General features: G+C 47.1%; 1 protein-coding gene across 3 annotated transcripts in view; it reads left to right on the forward strand.

Annotated features, from left to right (window-relative positions):
* GSDME (gasdermin E) overlaps nucleotides 1-16,440 on the forward strand; it is a 199,647-nt gene that overhangs the window by 20,132 nt on the left and 163,075 nt on the right. For all 3 annotated transcript variants that reach the window (XR_012724556.1, XM_075316699.1, XM_075316698.1), the window contains exon 2: nucleotides 10,755-10,989. Coding sequence is in view for 2 of the 3 variants with exons in the window: in XM_075316699.1 (XP_075172814.1) it covers nucleotides 10,773-10,989 (217 nt within the window). In the remaining variant the exon portion in view is untranslated. The remainder of the gene's footprint in view (nucleotides 1-10,754; nucleotides 10,990-16,440) is intronic.

Consider the following 16,440-nt stretch of genomic DNA (forward strand, 5'->3'; position numbering starts at 1 on the left):
TTCTTTATCCACCATCCTCACAATCTTGCGTTGAAATCTCTCATCAATTTTTCTTTTCCTTCCACATCTAGGGAGGTTAGCCACAGTGCCATGGGCTTTAAAGTTCTTGATGACACTGCGCACTGTAGACACAGGAACTTTCAGGTCTTTGGATATGGACTTGTAGCCTTGACATTGCTCATGCTTCCTCACAGTTTGGATTCTCAAGTCCTCAGACAGTTCTTTGGTCTTCTTTCTTTTCTCCATGCCCAATGTGGTACACACAAGGAAACAGGGCAGAGGTTGAGTCAACTTTAATCCATGTCAACTGGCTGCAAGTGGGATTTAGTTATTGCCAACACCTGTTAGGTGCCACAGGTAAGTTACAGGCGCTGTTAATTACACAAATTAGAGAAGCATCACATGATTTTTCAAACAGTGCCAATACTTTTGTCCACCCCCTTTTTTTTTATGTTTGGTGTGGAATTATATCCAATTTGGCGTTATGACAATTTTTATTTTTTTTCTGTCATTGAAGACAAATTAAATGAAGGTAATAATACCAAAGAATTTGTGATTGCAATCATTTTCAAGAAGAAACTGAGTATTATCTGACAGAATTGCAGGGGTGCCAATACTTTTGGCCAGCACTGTATATGTCTGCCATACACCTTAGACAACCAACATCTTCCGTTAGAATTTAGATAACGTTCATGGCCTCTTCAAATGAAGTTTTCCAGTTTCACAAGAAAATGAGAACATTACTTATGCATTAAATAGCCAGAACAAGCATTACTTTCCTAGTGAAGCCTTTGCCTCATCGCAAAGATCACATTAGTGACATCACATCCACAAATATTCCTTCAAATCCTGGGCTCAGTGGTCTCTTGTCATCTGACTCTCCATCACAGTGATTGGTTCCAGAGTTCGGATGTTATTAGTACTGAGCGCCACATTTTCTTGTAAACCACTTTATTACTATATCTTCTTTAATTAGAAAAACCACAAAGAACTATATCAAAAAAGCACCAAAAAGGAGCCACGACAAATGATATGTGCACACACAGAATGTGGTGAGCCTTCCTCATAAAGATGGCTGCAGCCAAGGTGCAAGATGCTGATGTCACAGCCACTCAACCTCCACACTAGAGAGGGGGGCGGCTGCTTAGCATAAGACATGCACACTCATAAGGCTTGCACTGGGAGCCCCTCATATAATGAGTGAAATGCACAGTGTCTGAACTGTAACCTAAAAATGACGCCAGAAACCCAGGTCAGGCGGGCTAAACAGCACTATATAGGTGCATCTCGCACGGATACACGAGACGCACAGTGTCTGAATTAAGGCCTATAAATGACGCACAACACCAGGTCCAGGCGGGTCAGTTAGCACTATATGAGTACATAACACATGACAGGCTCACCATTTTCCACCTGAATTCAAAAGGTCCACACACATCCTGCAAAAATGGATAAAATGTGCCATACCTCAAATAGTGAGATATTAGTTTATATATACAGTGCCTACAAGTAGTATTCAACCCCCTGCAGATTTAGCAGGTTTACACATTCGGAATTAACTTGGCATTGTGACATTTGGACTGTAGATCAGCCTGGAAGTGTGAAATGCACTGCAGCAAAAAAGAATGTTATTTCTTTTTTTATTTTTTTTTTAAATTGTGAAGAGTTTATTCAGAGGGTCATTTGTTATTCAACCCCTCAAACCACCAGAATTCTGTTTGGTTTCCCTAAAGTATTAAGAAGTATTTCAGGCACAAAGAAGAATGTGCTTCACATGTTTGGATTAATTATCTCTTTTCCAGCCTGTTCTGACTAATTAAGACCCTCCCCAAACTTGTGAACAGCACTCATACTTGGTCAACATGGGAAAGACAAAGGAGCATTCCAAGGCCATCAGAGACAAGATCGTGGAGGGTCACAAGGCTGGCAAGGGGTACAAAACCCTTTCCAAGGAGTTGGGCCTACCTGTCTCCACTGTTGGGAGCATCATACGGAAGTGGAAGGCTTATGGAACTACTGTTAGCCTTCCACGGCCTGGACAGCCTTTGAAAGTTTCCACCCGTGCCGAGGCCAGGCTTGTCCAAAGAGTCAAGGCTAACCCAAGGACAACAAGGAAGGAGCTCCGGGAAGATCTCATGGCAGTGGGGACATTGGTTTCAGTCAATACCATAAGTAACGTACTCCACCGCAATGGTCTCCGTTCCAGACGAGCCCATAAGGTACCTTTTACTTTCAAAGCGTCATGTCAAGGCTCGTCTACAGTTTGCTCATGATCACTTGGAGGACTCTGAGACAGACTGGTTCAAGGTTCTGTGGTCTGATGAGACCAAGATCGAGATCTTTGGTGCCAACCACACATGTGACGTTTGGAGACTGGATGGCACTGCATATGACCCCAAGAATACCATCCCTACAGTCAAGCATGGTGGTGGCAGCATCATGCTGTGGGGCTGTTTCTCAGCCAAGGGGCCTGACCATCTGGTCCGCATCCATGGGAAGATGGATAGCACGGCCTACCTGGAGATTTTGGCCAAGAACCTCCGCTCCTCCATCAAGGATCTTAAGATGGGTCGTCATTTCATCTTCCAACAAGACAAGGACCCAAAGCACACAGCCAAGAAAACCAAGGCCTGGTTCAAGAGGGAAAAAAATCAAGGTGTTGCAGTGGCCTAGTCAGTCTCCTGACCTTAACCCAATTGAAAACTTGTGGAAGGAGCTCAAGATTAAAGTCCACATGAGACACCCAAAGAACCTAGATAACTTGGAGAAGATCTGCATGGAGGAGTGGGCCAAGATAACTCCAGAGACCTGTGCCGGCCTGATCAGGTCTTATAAAAGACGATTATTAGCTGTAATTGCAAACAAGGGTTATTCCACAAAATATTAAACCTAGGGGTTGAATAATAATTGACCCACACTTTTATGTTGAAAATTTATTAAAATTTAACTGAGCAACATAACTTGTTGGTTTGTAAGATTTATGCATCTGTTAATAAATCCTGCTCTTGTTTGAAGTTTGCAGGCTCTAACTTATTTGCATCTTATCAAACCTGCTAAATCTGCAGGGGGTTGAATACTACTTGTAGGCACTGTATATATATATCTATATCTTCTTTAATATAAGGGTTGTCCGGTCTAGATCCTCAAGTTTTCAATCACTCTGTGTATCACTCTACGTGACTGCACACTTGGGAATCCTCACATCGGAAACTCTATGTCCAGGTTCAGAGCCAGGAACGGCGGTCACGTTGCCATGAGTATACGATAAGCAAACACCTAGCCACATTACAACAAGATGGGCCCGGCCTCACTCAATCCAAGTACCGGTATATAGAGTGACTGCAAACCTGTGGATTTAGACCGCACAACACCGTAAAGTGCATCTATATATATAATTGCCTTATTCTGTCTGTCTGTCTGTCTGTCTGTCATGCTCCAAAATTGTGTCCTTACGGTGACACAAAGCTGATTGGTCGCTGGGCTCGCCATGGCCCCGCCCCCCCCACACTGATTGGCCGATCGCCCAGGCTGCGCCCCCACACGGATTGGCCAGCCGCTCGCCCAGGCTCCGCCCCCCCACAGATTGGCCTCTCGCCCCGGCACCCTGCAGGCATTGGCAACTCGGCCACGCCACGCCCCGCCCCCCTCACGCAATGCACGCTAGCTCTGCCCCCCCCATCCCCGCGCATTCCCCGTACCGACACGGTCACGGCGGAGCCACGACTCACAGGTGAGTACTGTACCCCGGGAGCCCACATCAGCGTACGCCGCAAACCCAGCTGACACATACCCTCGCATTGCTGGGCCTGCCCGGCGTATGCTGGTGTGGGCTCCCGTGCGAGCGGGGGACGAGATACGCTGGTAACCATGCTAGCATAGTTACCAGCGCATCAAGGTCCTGCAGCGGCGTAACATACACACACGCACACACATAGCAACACACACACATCAGATCACACTCACTCTCACACACACCTCACACACACATCACATCGCATCCACACACTCACAACATCCTGGGATATCGCTTGCTTCTCTGCGCCGATACTGTGCTGTGAGCTTTTAGGACCTGCCGGAGGATCACATGGCCAGAAGCATGTGGTATCTCCGGATGTTGTGAGTGTGAGCGCGTATGTGCGATATCGTCAATGTGTGTGTGCGTGAGTGTATGCGATCGTGTGTGTGCGTGTATGCGATCGGGTATGTGTGAGTGTATGCAATCGGGTGTGTGTGTGTGTGTGTGTGTGTGAGTGTATGCGATCGGATCTGTGAGTGTCGGCAGAGGAGCACGGCGTGCTGGAGGAGGCTGGGAGGAGAGAGGCTGATCCTGGGGAAGGCTGGGAGGGGGAGGGGGGAGGCTGAGAGAAGAGAGGCTGATGCTGGTGGAGGCTGAGGCTGGGGTAGGCTAGACTGATCCTGGGGAAGGCTGGGAGGGGGAGGCTGCGAGGGGGGAGGATGAGAGAAGAGAGGCTGGGGGAGGCTGAGGCTGGGGTAGGCTGGAAGGAGAGAGCCTGATGCTGGGGACAGAAAAGGCTGATGCTGGGAGGAGAGAGGCTGATCCTGGGGAAGGCTGGGAGGGGGAGGGGGGAGGCTGATGCTGAGAGAAGAGAGGCTGTGGGAGGCTGAGGCTCGGGTAGGCTGGAAGGAGAGAGGCTGATGCTGCGGGCAGAGAGGCTGATGCTGTGGGCAGAGAGGCTGATGCTGGTGCAGCATGGGGGATGGAGCACAATGGGGGGTGCGCAGCATGGGGGATGGAGCACGATGGGGGGTGCACAGCATGGGGGATGGAGCACGATGGGGGGTGCGCAGCATGGGGGATGGAGCACGATGGGGGGTGCGCAGCATGGGAGATGGAGCAGGATGGGGAGTGCGCAGCATGGGGGATGGACCACGTTTGGGAGTGCGCAGCATGGGGCATGGAGCACATTTGGGAGTGCGCAGCATGGCGGATGGACCACGTTTGGGAGTGCGCAGCATGGCGGATGGACCACGTTTGGGAGTGCGCAGCATGGCGGATGGACCACGTTTGGGAGTGCGCAGCATGGCGGATGGACCACGTTTGGGAGTGCGCAGCATGGAGATGGAGCACATTTGGGAGTGCGCAGCATGGCGGATGAACCACGTTTGGGAGTGCGCAGCATGGCGGATGGAGTACGTTTGGGAGTGCGCAGCATGACGGATGGACCACGTTTGGGAGTGCGCAGCATCGCGGATGGAGCACGTTTGGGAGTGCGCAGCATGGCGGATGGAGCATGTTTGGGAGTGCGCAGCATGGCGGATGAACCACGTTTGGGAGTGCGCAGCATGGCGGATGGAGTACGTTTGGGAGTGCGCAGCATGGCGGATGGACCACGTTTGGGAGTGCGCAGCATGGCGGATGGACCACGTTTCGGAGTGCGCAGCATGGCGGATGGACCACGTTTCGGAGTGCGCAGCATGGCGGATGGAGCACGTTTGGGAGTGCGCAGCATGGCGGATGGACCACGTTTAGGAGTGCGCAGCATGGCGGATGGAGCACGTTTGGGAGTGCGCAGCATGGCGGATGGAGCACGTTTGGGAGTGCGCAGCATGGCGGATGGAGCACGTTTGGGAGTGCGCAGCATGGCGGATGGAGCACGTTTGGGAGTGCGCAGCATGGCGGATGGAGCACGTTTGGGAGTGCGCAGTATGGCTGATGGAGCACGTTTGGGAGTACGCAGCATGGCGGATGGAGCACGTTTGGGAGTGCGCAGCATGGCGGATGGAGCACGTTTCGGAGTGCGCAGCATTGCAGATGGAGCACGTTTGGGAGTGCGCAGCATGGGGGATGCAGCACGATGTGGAATGCGCACCATAGGGGATGGAGCACGATGGGGAATGCGCAGCATGGGAGATGGAGCACGATGGGGAATGCGCAGCATAGGGGATGGAGCACGATGGGGAGTGTGCAGCATGGGGGATGGAGCACGATGGGGGGTGCGCAGCATGGGGGATGGAGCACGATGGGGAGTGTGCAGCATGGGGGATGGAGCACGATGGGGAGTGCGCAGCATGGGGGATGGAGCACGATGGGAGGTGCGCAGCATGGGGGATGTGGGGCACGATGGGAGGTGCACACCTCCCGCCAACACACACACACACACACACACACACACACACACACACACACACACACACGCACTGCACAACACACCACACACACACACACTGGGAACCACAGAACCACAAACACCGCCCTACACAGACACCCACACACACACAGACAACGCCGCACACGCACAACACTCAACACACAAACACCGCGGCATACATAAATATACGCACATACCGCACAACACACACATTGCACAAAACATACCTCCCCCCAAAACACACCACACACACACAAACCGCGCAACACACACACACAACGCTACAGACACACAGCGCTCCACAAACAACGCAACACACATACAACACCGCTCTCACCCCTCGCCACACCCAGACAACACCCAGAACATGTACAGCCCCTACACAAACACTTAGCAACTACACGCAACAACATCTAATATATATAACAAAAATTATACATTAACTACACAATAAATTCTAGAATACCCGATGCTTTAGAATCGGGCAACCTTCTAGTATCTAATATGTAGATAGCTGACTCATTCTTATTATACAGACTGGCATTACAGAGATCCGAGTCTGTTGCACAATGTGATCATCCAGGAAAGTGGAAGTATATATAGCTGCTGATTACTTCACATTTGTCACTGACTGGACCACACGTCCATTCTTTGCATTCATAAAATACTTTGTCAATTAGAGGCACACAAAGTTCAGGAGCCAATCATCCAATGTACTTAGAAGTCACATGCTGGTACCTAGATTTCTCTATATTCGATAGATTGGTTACTCTTCCTTGGTGTTCTAGCAGGCTGCTTAAAACAACATTATTCCCCCATTTTTTAAATCCTTCTGCTGAGATCATTTCCTGTTTTGACATGAACAGCAACTTCAGCTTTGCATAAAATTTTTAAAGGGACTCTGTCAGCACAGAATGACTATACAAACCAACTAGAAAGCTCTATATAAGAGCCTAGGCCGCGCTGTATAACGTAAAAAAACACTTTTATAATACTCACCTAGACGGCGATCTGGTCCGATGGGCGTTGACGGGCATCTCCAGTCCAGCACCTCCTCTCTTCTGTGATCTCTGTCCTCCTACCCAGCCCAGTGTATACGGTATGACGTGCCAGCATCATCCACACAGGCTAACATCTCGGTCCTGCGCAGGCGCACCTTGATCTGTCCTGCTCAGAGAAGATCAAAGTACTGTAGTGCCTGGCGCGAGGAAAGGCTAAAAACTGCCCGCGCATGCGCACTATAATACTTTGTTCTGCCCTGAGTAGGGTAGATTAAAGTGCACCCGCTCAGGACATCAATGCTGGCCAGTGTGGATGACGTAGGATGCACCACGCACACGGACCTCAGAAGGAGGAGGACGGTGATTACCGGAGAAAAGAGGTGCCTGACCAGAGAGCAGCGACACCCATCAGATCGGGCTGCCCCCTAGGTGAGTGTTATAAAATTGTTTTTTACGTTCTACACAGCGGCCTGGGCTCTTATATACAGTATTCTTGAATGCTTTATATAAGATCCACATTGGTGGTGGCCTCATTTATAGTTGCCAAATCTAGTGACAGTTTCCTTTAAGTGTATCCTCCCTCCAGCTTGTTTTACATCCAACGCCGCTTTCCTCTTTGACAGCTCTTGCTTCATGTAGCCAGACAATGGTGGAGAACAAGCAGGTGGGAAGGGGCACTTAAGGCTATGTGCGCACTTTGCGTTGAGGTACCTGCAGTTCTAAATGCATCCTCTTGCAGAAATTGTCTTTGTCAAATTTGGTGTTGACCACAAAAACGCTATATATACGCTCGCGTTTTTGCCTCGATTTACATGCTTTTTTATTGCTTTAAGTTAGATGCGTTTTGAATACAAATACACTACTAAATAAAGTTTTAACATTCAAACACTTTGAAAAAAAACGGAAAAAAATGATAACAAATATCATGATTAAAATCATACACAAAATAAATAATTTTATTAAAATTATAACTATATTTTAATATTTATGCATAAAATAACGTAAAATTAAGGATTTTCATTAGTTTAATTGTCGGACTCTGTGTGTGTGTAAAGGGACATATTAATTCCATATTATAAAGTCAAAAACGCATGCATTTATTTTGTCAAAAAAGCATGTAATAAACCGCTGGGATTTTGATGTAGGATGCATTTTGAAAGTTCTCATTGACTCTAATATTAGCAAAACGCTGCCAAAATGGCAAAAATAATTGACATGCTTCTTCTTTAAACACTGAGTTTTTGCCAATTTTTCTGCAACTGAAACGCTGCGTTTTTAACAGCATTGTGCGCACAAGAAATCCCAAAATCCCATAGACTTTGCTGGAAAATCAAAACGCATGCATTTTGGCATTAAAACGCTGCAGTTCAAAAAGCTGCGGAGACGGATGAAAAAACGCAAAGTGCGCACATAGCCTAAATGTTTTGTCCGCCTTGATGCGCATGTACTGAGTTTTTGTATAGTCATTATGTGCTGATAGGATCCCTTTTAAAGGGGTTGTCCCTTCTGACATCTAGGGTACATCAACTTAATATGCCATAAATATCTTACAGATGTGAATCCCATCAGTGAGAGCTGAATCTATCCTCAGAACGAGTCTCAACTTCAGAAAAGGAGAGGTTCTATGAGAGGTCTCAAAATTATTGAACACGCTTGCCTGCATTTTTTTTATATTTAAAAGAATTGAATTGAGGTATCCAGTATGCTGATCTATCACTGCAACAAAGCCCCAATCCAACATAGATGGGTTCTGCTGCTGATTGTAGCACCTGTCGGACATGTATGGCATGCCCTGTTGATATGACATAAATGTGGACAACGCCTTTAAATCGAAAGCTGTTTACTGTAATTGATAAGTAGTATCCGGTGTGTTTAACATTACAGATGCTATATTTTTTTATAGTGACTTTGGAAGCCAGCGGTTGAATGTTTGGATGTAAGTGTTCAGTACGTAGTGTATTTTTACTTTGCTATTGTCTGAAATGTTCTTGTATGAAATAGCATTAAAAGGTTATCTGGGTATAATAGAATCTTTCCTAGAAGACCTGGATTTGTGAAAAGTAGCAAATAAATTTATAGTCTCCTGGGTCTGCGCCGTTACAGAAAGTGGAGACGTCAACATTCTACTAGCCACCGGACGCGAGTAAGATGTGATTGGCTGCAGTGGTCAGGTGACTGAATATCCAATCACAGCTTCTGCGGATAGTGAAATCTTCAATTCTTTTGCTGCGCTGACTATGAAACAGCCTAATCTGGATCCAGATGGGTGCCATAAATATTAATGAGTTTATCTTTCACAAATGTAGTCCAGCTGGCAAGCTTTTATTTTGCCAAAAAACTCGTTTAAAAATCACCTTTATTGTTAAAGGGAACCTGTCTTCCTTGTTCTGAAGCCGGCGTGCATGACGCGTCCTGCATCATACACACTCGCCGGCACTGAGGTCCTGCGCAGGCGCACTTTGATCTGCCCTGAGCAAAATAAGCAACATGTGTACAATAGTTCAGGAATTCATATTGACTTTGCTGGTATAAGGATAGGCATGCAGTTTTGTTATGTTTGAAAACTGCACCCAAACACGCACTGTGCACATAGCCTTAGGGGTACTTTACACGCTGCGACATCGCTAGCAATTACTAGCGTTGTCGCGTGCGATAGCACCCGCCCCCATCGGTGGCACGATATGTGGTGATCGCTGCCGTAGCAAACATTATCGCTACGGCAGCGTCACACACACATACCTGTGCAGCGACATCGCTGTGACCGGCGAACCGCCTTCTTTCTAAGGGGGCGGTTCGTTTATCTTCACAGCGACGTCACAGCAGCGTCACTGAACCGCCGCCCAATAGAAAAGGAGGGGAGGAGATGAGCGGCCGGAACATGTCGCCCACCTCCTTTCTTCCTCCTTTGCCGGTGGACACAGGTAAGGAGATGTTTGTCGTTCCTGCGGTGTCACACATAGCGATGTGTGCTGCTGCAGGAGCGACAAACAACATCGTTACTGCAGCAGCAACGATAATTGGGAATAGGGGGGCATGTCACTGATGAGCGATTTTGAACGTTTTTGCAACGATTCAAAATCGCTCATAGGTGTCACACACAACGACATCGCTAAAGCGGCCGGATGTGCGTCACAATCTCCGTGACCCCAACGAGATCGCTTTAGCGATATCGTAGCGTGTAAAGCCACCCTTAGGCTATTTTCACCCAGGACGTTTTTGCTTCATTTTTTTCTGCAGTAAAACTTCATCTCTTGGCAGGGAATAACCTGTGTTTTTTCTGGAGGTTTTTACAGTGTTTTTGTGCTTTCTCAGTGCTTTGTATGGGTAAAAAGCCGCGGCAAAACTGCTGAAAGAATTGACATGCTTCTTCTTTCAAAAAGGCAGCAAAAAACAGGCAGGTTGACATTTCAGACAGGAAAAGAAATGCAAGTCTTTTGTGTGTGTGAGCATGCGTTTTCTGGAATCTCATAGGTTTGCTGGTACTGTAAGGGCAGTGTTTTATTAACATGGATTGGCATAAAACCTATGAAAAACATGCAAAAAAATGCAGCAAAAAGGCCTTGTGTGAACATAACCTTACTGTGCCACTTCACTATTATATGTTTCCATTCATTTTGAAGCTACTTTGTATTTTCTGCTTTAGGTCACTATATTATCTATCATGTTTGCAAAAGCTACTAAGAATTTCCTGAGAGACATCGATGCCGGTGGTGAGCTGATCTCTGTCTCCAGCCTGAATGACTCGGATAAAGCCCAGCTTCTTAGTGTAGTGGCAAAGAAGAGGCGATTCTGGTGCTGGCAGAAGCCGAAGTACCAATTTTCATCATGTGCTTGTTTTCTGGGAGATGTACTGACTGAAGACGTAGCTGTAAAACCAGGTATGGGTCATATTAACTCACTTTAAAACATCAAGAGGCCCATAATACGATCTGATGAACACTATATAGCCTAAGGGGCACTTTGCACACTACGACATCGCAAGCCGATGCTTCCGATGCCGAGCGCGATAGTCCCCGCCCCCGTCGCAGCTGCGATATCATGATGATAGCTGGCGTAGCGAACATTATCGCTACGCCAGCTTCACATGCACTCACCTGCCCTGTGACGTCGCTCTGGCCGGCGACCCGCCTCCTTATTAAGGGGGCGGGTTGTGCAGCGTCATAGCGACGTCACATGGCAGGCGGCCAATAGAAGCGGAGGGGCGGAGATGAGCGGGACGTAAACATCCCGCTCACCTCCTTCCTTCCGCATAGCTGGCATGAGCCGCAGGTCGCAGGTAGATGTTCCTCACTCCTGCAGCTTCACACACAGCAATGTGTGCTGCCGCTGGAATGAGGAACAACATCGTAACATCGGTCATTTCCAAATTATGGAAATGACCGATGCTACACCGATGATACGATTACGACGATTTTGCGCTCGTTAATCGTATCAAAAAGGCTTTACACACTACGATATCGCCTGGGACGCCAGATGTGCGTCACTTTCAATTTGACCCCACCGACATCGCACCTGCGATGTCGTAGTGTGCAAAGTGCCCCTAAGACACACGGCATGAAAATCGGACCAAGTGGAATACGATAAAACATCGCATTCCACTCGGACTAATATTAGCCTATGTGGCAGCACCCATGATTATTTTCTCAGCCCCAATCAGACCGAGAAAACAATTGTAATGAGAGACTTTCTCTCGCACCCATTCAAGTCTATGGGGCGAGAGAAAGATCGCACTGCACTCGCAGTACACCAGTGTACCGCGAATGCAGGGCGAGAGCTGCAATACCCGGCAACGGCGGAGAGAGGGAGATAAATCCCTCCCTCCCGTCCTCAGAGCCGGCCCACCCCCCACAGCTGAGGTCCGATCGCATGATCGGACCTCAGACGCAGTGACACTCTGCTCTGCTGTACTGCCAGTGTGAGCCGAATGTCATGCAAGGATCGCATTAGTCCCTGTGTGGCCCCGGCCTATAACACAGTTGCACAACCTTTGTACTGTTGTAGTTCCAATGTGACACATTCTGCTGTGTATTATCCCTTATGTCAATTATATTCTGACTGCAGGTTATCTACAACCTTTCTGGACTGATAGTAATGTAGACTTTAGATAATTTTCCAGTTTTGCTTCCAGTTCTTATCCTTTTCAGGCAATCCTTAATCCTTGCATTCTTATCTCCAAGAGAGTTTATGTAGTCCATATTTTGCTGAATTTTGGTAACTTTTTTGCACCTACAATCTTTACCTCCAGCTACATTCGATAGCATATTTCCACCATTAATCTGTAGATTATGTCCTAGTTGCCAGGTCATATATCTACATTCCTCACTAATCGGAGATCGTGCTGCAGAGCACTCTGCTATTAAAGATAACGCGCCGACACAGATGACAGATGAGATGACAGAGCTGAATTGAGCAGCTCCAGGTTACAAATGCTGAAAACAGCACTCAAAGGCTATGTGCGCACACTGCGTCTTTTTGACGCTGCGTTTTTGTGCGTTTTTGGCCTCTAAAAACGCACAAAAACGCACCTGCGTCGAAAAAACGCGCCAAAAAAACGCACGCGTTTTGCCGCGATTTGGTGCGGTTTTTTGCTGCGTTTTGCTGCGTTTTTGCTCACTGCGTCTTTATGCGTTTTTTATCAGTGAACAAAAAAAAAGGTCTGATGTCATTTCCTTCTTCAATGTGTTCTTCATTCTCCACTAGTGTATGCAGAAGAGCAGACAGCTGCAGAACTACAAGGCTCAGCATACTCCATCCAGGACTATATGCTTGAGGGAGAGTCAGGGGGAGCAGACCTACAAGGCTCAGCATCCTCCTTCCAGGACTGTATGCAGGATTTCTTTCCCCCCCCAAACAAAAAAAATGACGTGGGCTTCGCCATATTTTTGTATGCTAGCCGGGTACAGCAGGCAGGTACGGGCTGCCCCCAACCCCCAGCTGCCTATTTGTACCCGGCGGGGAACCAAAAATATAGGGAAGCCCTTTTTTTTGACGTGAGCTTCGCCCAATTTTTGAGTCCAGCCGGGTACAACTAGGCAGCTGGGGATTGGAATCTACAGTGCAGGGTGCCCATGCTTTCTGGGCACCCCCGCTGTGAATTGCAGTCCCGCAGCCACCCCAGAAAATGGCACTTTCATAGAAGCGCCATCTTCTGGTGCTGTATCCAACTTTTCCAGCTGCCCTGATGCTGGGTGGCCCGCTGGGTAATAATGGGGTTAGGGCTAGCTGTATAGCTGGCCCTAAGCCCGAAATTCATGGTGTCACGCCAATATTAGACATGGCCACCATGAATTTCTAGTAAAGATAAAAAAAAAACACAACACACAGAAAAATATTTTTATTAGAAATAAAGCACAACACAATTAGTGACTCCATCTTTATTGAAATAAAGAACCCCCCCTCCGCAGTAATCCTGGGTCAGGGTCCCGCGCCGTCCAATCCGGATCCAATATCATCTGATCGGTTTGCTGGAAGGCAAAGCGATCAGATGATGTGTCAGGATCAAGTGCCTGAATACCATCACACATCAGCTGATTGTATAAAAGCCGATTATACAATCAGCAGATGCATCAGTAGAAAAAAAAAAAAAAAAAAATACTCACTTATGTGCTGATTACCGGCAGCTCCTGCAGCGATGGGGCGGGAGTCTGATCCCGTCCGATCGCTGCAGCAGCTGCCGGTAATCAGGGATGAAGTCTCCTGACGCATCCGCTGATACTGGCCGGGCGCCCGCGTCACCGCGATACTTACGATCACCTGATGCGTCAGGTGACTGCATCAGGTGATCCATCGCCAGGTCCTGCATCCATCGGAGGTTTCCCGGCCGTCTGCACACAGCCGGAGCGGGGGTGGCGATACCGTGAGAGGAGATGGGAGCGGGCATGGCACCGGGAGTCTGCAGACAGGTGAGTATAAATTTTTTTTTTTTTTTTCTACTGTTAACTTTTGTTTTCGCAGCCGCTTCCACCTCCTGCCTGTACATGGCGCCGCACGGCAGCATACATGCACAGGACGGGAGGTGGAAGCCGCAGTGACGGTACCGGGAGGATTCACGCTTCTGTATATACTGACAGAAGGAATCCTCTTCCTGTACACGTCACTTTACTACCCACCTCCTGCGTTTATAGCTGCGTTTTTGGTCTTCAAAACGCACCAAAACGCAGCTATTTGCGTTTCTCTTTGCGTCTTTCAACATCCCATTGAACTCAATGGATGAAAAGCGCAGTGAAAAACGCGGGAATAATTGACATGCTGCGTTTTTGTGGCACCACAAAAACGCAGCTGAAAAAAAACAGATGTGTGCGGACAGCAAAAATTAAAACTCATAGACTTTGCTGGGGAAGCAAAGTCCTGCAGTTTTGAGGCCAATAACGCACCCGAAAAACGCGCAAAAACGCCGCGAAAAACGCACTGTGTGCACATAGCCAAAGTCAACACTGTGTTTAGTACCTGGCCTTGAATGCCTCTTGTGTGTGTATATACAGGTGGATCTTAATAAATTAGAATATCATCAAAACGTTAATTTCAGTAATTGAATACAAAATAATACATGTATTATATAATATAGAGTCATTACACACAGAGTGATCTATTTCAAGTGTTTATTTCTGTTAATGTTGATGATTATGGCTTACAGCCAATGAAAACCCAAAAGTCATTATCTCAGAAAATTAGTATAATTACCACAAAGCATCTACAAAGTCTTCCTAAGGATTTAAAATGGTCCCTTAGTCTGGTTCAGTAGGCTACACAATCATTGGGAAGACTGCGGACTTGACACATGTCCAGAAGGCAGTCACTGACACACTACACAATGAGGGTAAGCCACAAAAGGTCATTGCTAAAGAAGCTGGCTGTTCAGAGTGCCAGTGTATCCAAGAATATTAATGGAACGTTGAGTAGAAGGGAAAAGTGTGGTAGAAAAAGGCGCACAAGCAACCGACATAACCGCAGCCTTGATTGATTGTTAAGAAAAGGCCATTCAAACATTTGGGGGAGATTCGCAAGGAGTGGACTGCTGCTGGAGTCAGTGCTTCAAGAGCCACCACACACAGGACATGGGCTACAAATGTTGCATTCCTTGTGTCAAGCCACTCATAACCAATATTAAGGAATAACGTTTGGAACTCCATTCTATGTCTGAACTGGGTGCAAAAAACCTAAAAAACATCACTATGGGGAGATAAGGTATGCAACACCAGTGACTATGGAAGGGGAATACATGGAATAGCAGAAACTGCTGTGTGAATACTGACATGAAAAATTCAATAGCTATTTGTAAGAATGAAATGTGAAAAATGGAACCTGCATTACTGCCATGAATATATGAATAAAGAGAAATTTAGCTACTGAATTGATCAATGCAGAAGAGCCCCAGCACTACGCCAAAGTATTTCTCTACGTTGGGGTCCCTAGCTTGTGTGTGTCCTCTCATGCAGTTAAAAAACTTACCGTGTATGGGACGCTGAGACCCAGGCTATATATGCGTATAATGTGGATTGGCAATAGGTGTGTATGGGGAGGGTTCACAAACGAAAAACTACTAACATTAAGGAATAACGTTTGGAACTCCATTCTATGTCTGAACTGGGTGCAAAAAACCTAAAAAACATCACTATGGGGACATTTCATTCTTACAAATAGCTATTGAATTTTTCATGTCAGTATTCACACAGCAGTTTCTGCTATTCCATGTATTCCCCTTCCATAGTCACTGGTGTGCATACCTTATCTCCCCATAGTGATGTTTTTTAGGTTTTTTGCACCCAGTTCAGACATAGAATGGAGTTCCAAACGTTATTCCTTAATGTTAGTAGTTTTTCGTTTGTGAACCCTCCCCATACACACCTATTGCCAATCCACATTATACGCATATATAGCCTGGGTCTCAGCGTCCCATACACGGTAAGTTTTTTAACTGCATGAGAGGACACACACAAGCTAGGGACCCCAACGTAGAGAAATACTTTGGCGTAGTGTTGGGGCTCTTCTGCATTGATCAATTCAGTAGCTAAATTTCTCTTTATTCATATATTCATGGCAGTAATGCAGGTTCCATTTTTCACATTTCATTCTTACAAATAGCTATTGAATTTTTCATGTCAGTATTCACACAGCAGTTTCTGCTATTCCATGTATTCCCCTTCCATAGTCACTGGTGTGCATACCTTATCTCCCCATAGTGATGTTTTTTAGGTTTTTTGCACCCAGTTCAGACATAGAATGGAGTTCCAAACGTTATTCCTTAATGTTAGTAGTTTTTCGTTTGTGAACCCTCCCCATACACACCTATTGCCAATCCACATTATACGCATATATAGCCTGGGTCTCAG

The sequence above is a fragment of the Anomaloglossus baeobatrachus genome, chromosome 6, assembly GCF_048569485.1.
Source record: "Anomaloglossus baeobatrachus isolate aAnoBae1 chromosome 6, aAnoBae1.hap1, whole genome shotgun sequence".
Classification (NCBI taxonomy): domain Eukaryota; kingdom Metazoa; phylum Chordata; class Amphibia; order Anura; family Aromobatidae; genus Anomaloglossus; species Anomaloglossus baeobatrachus.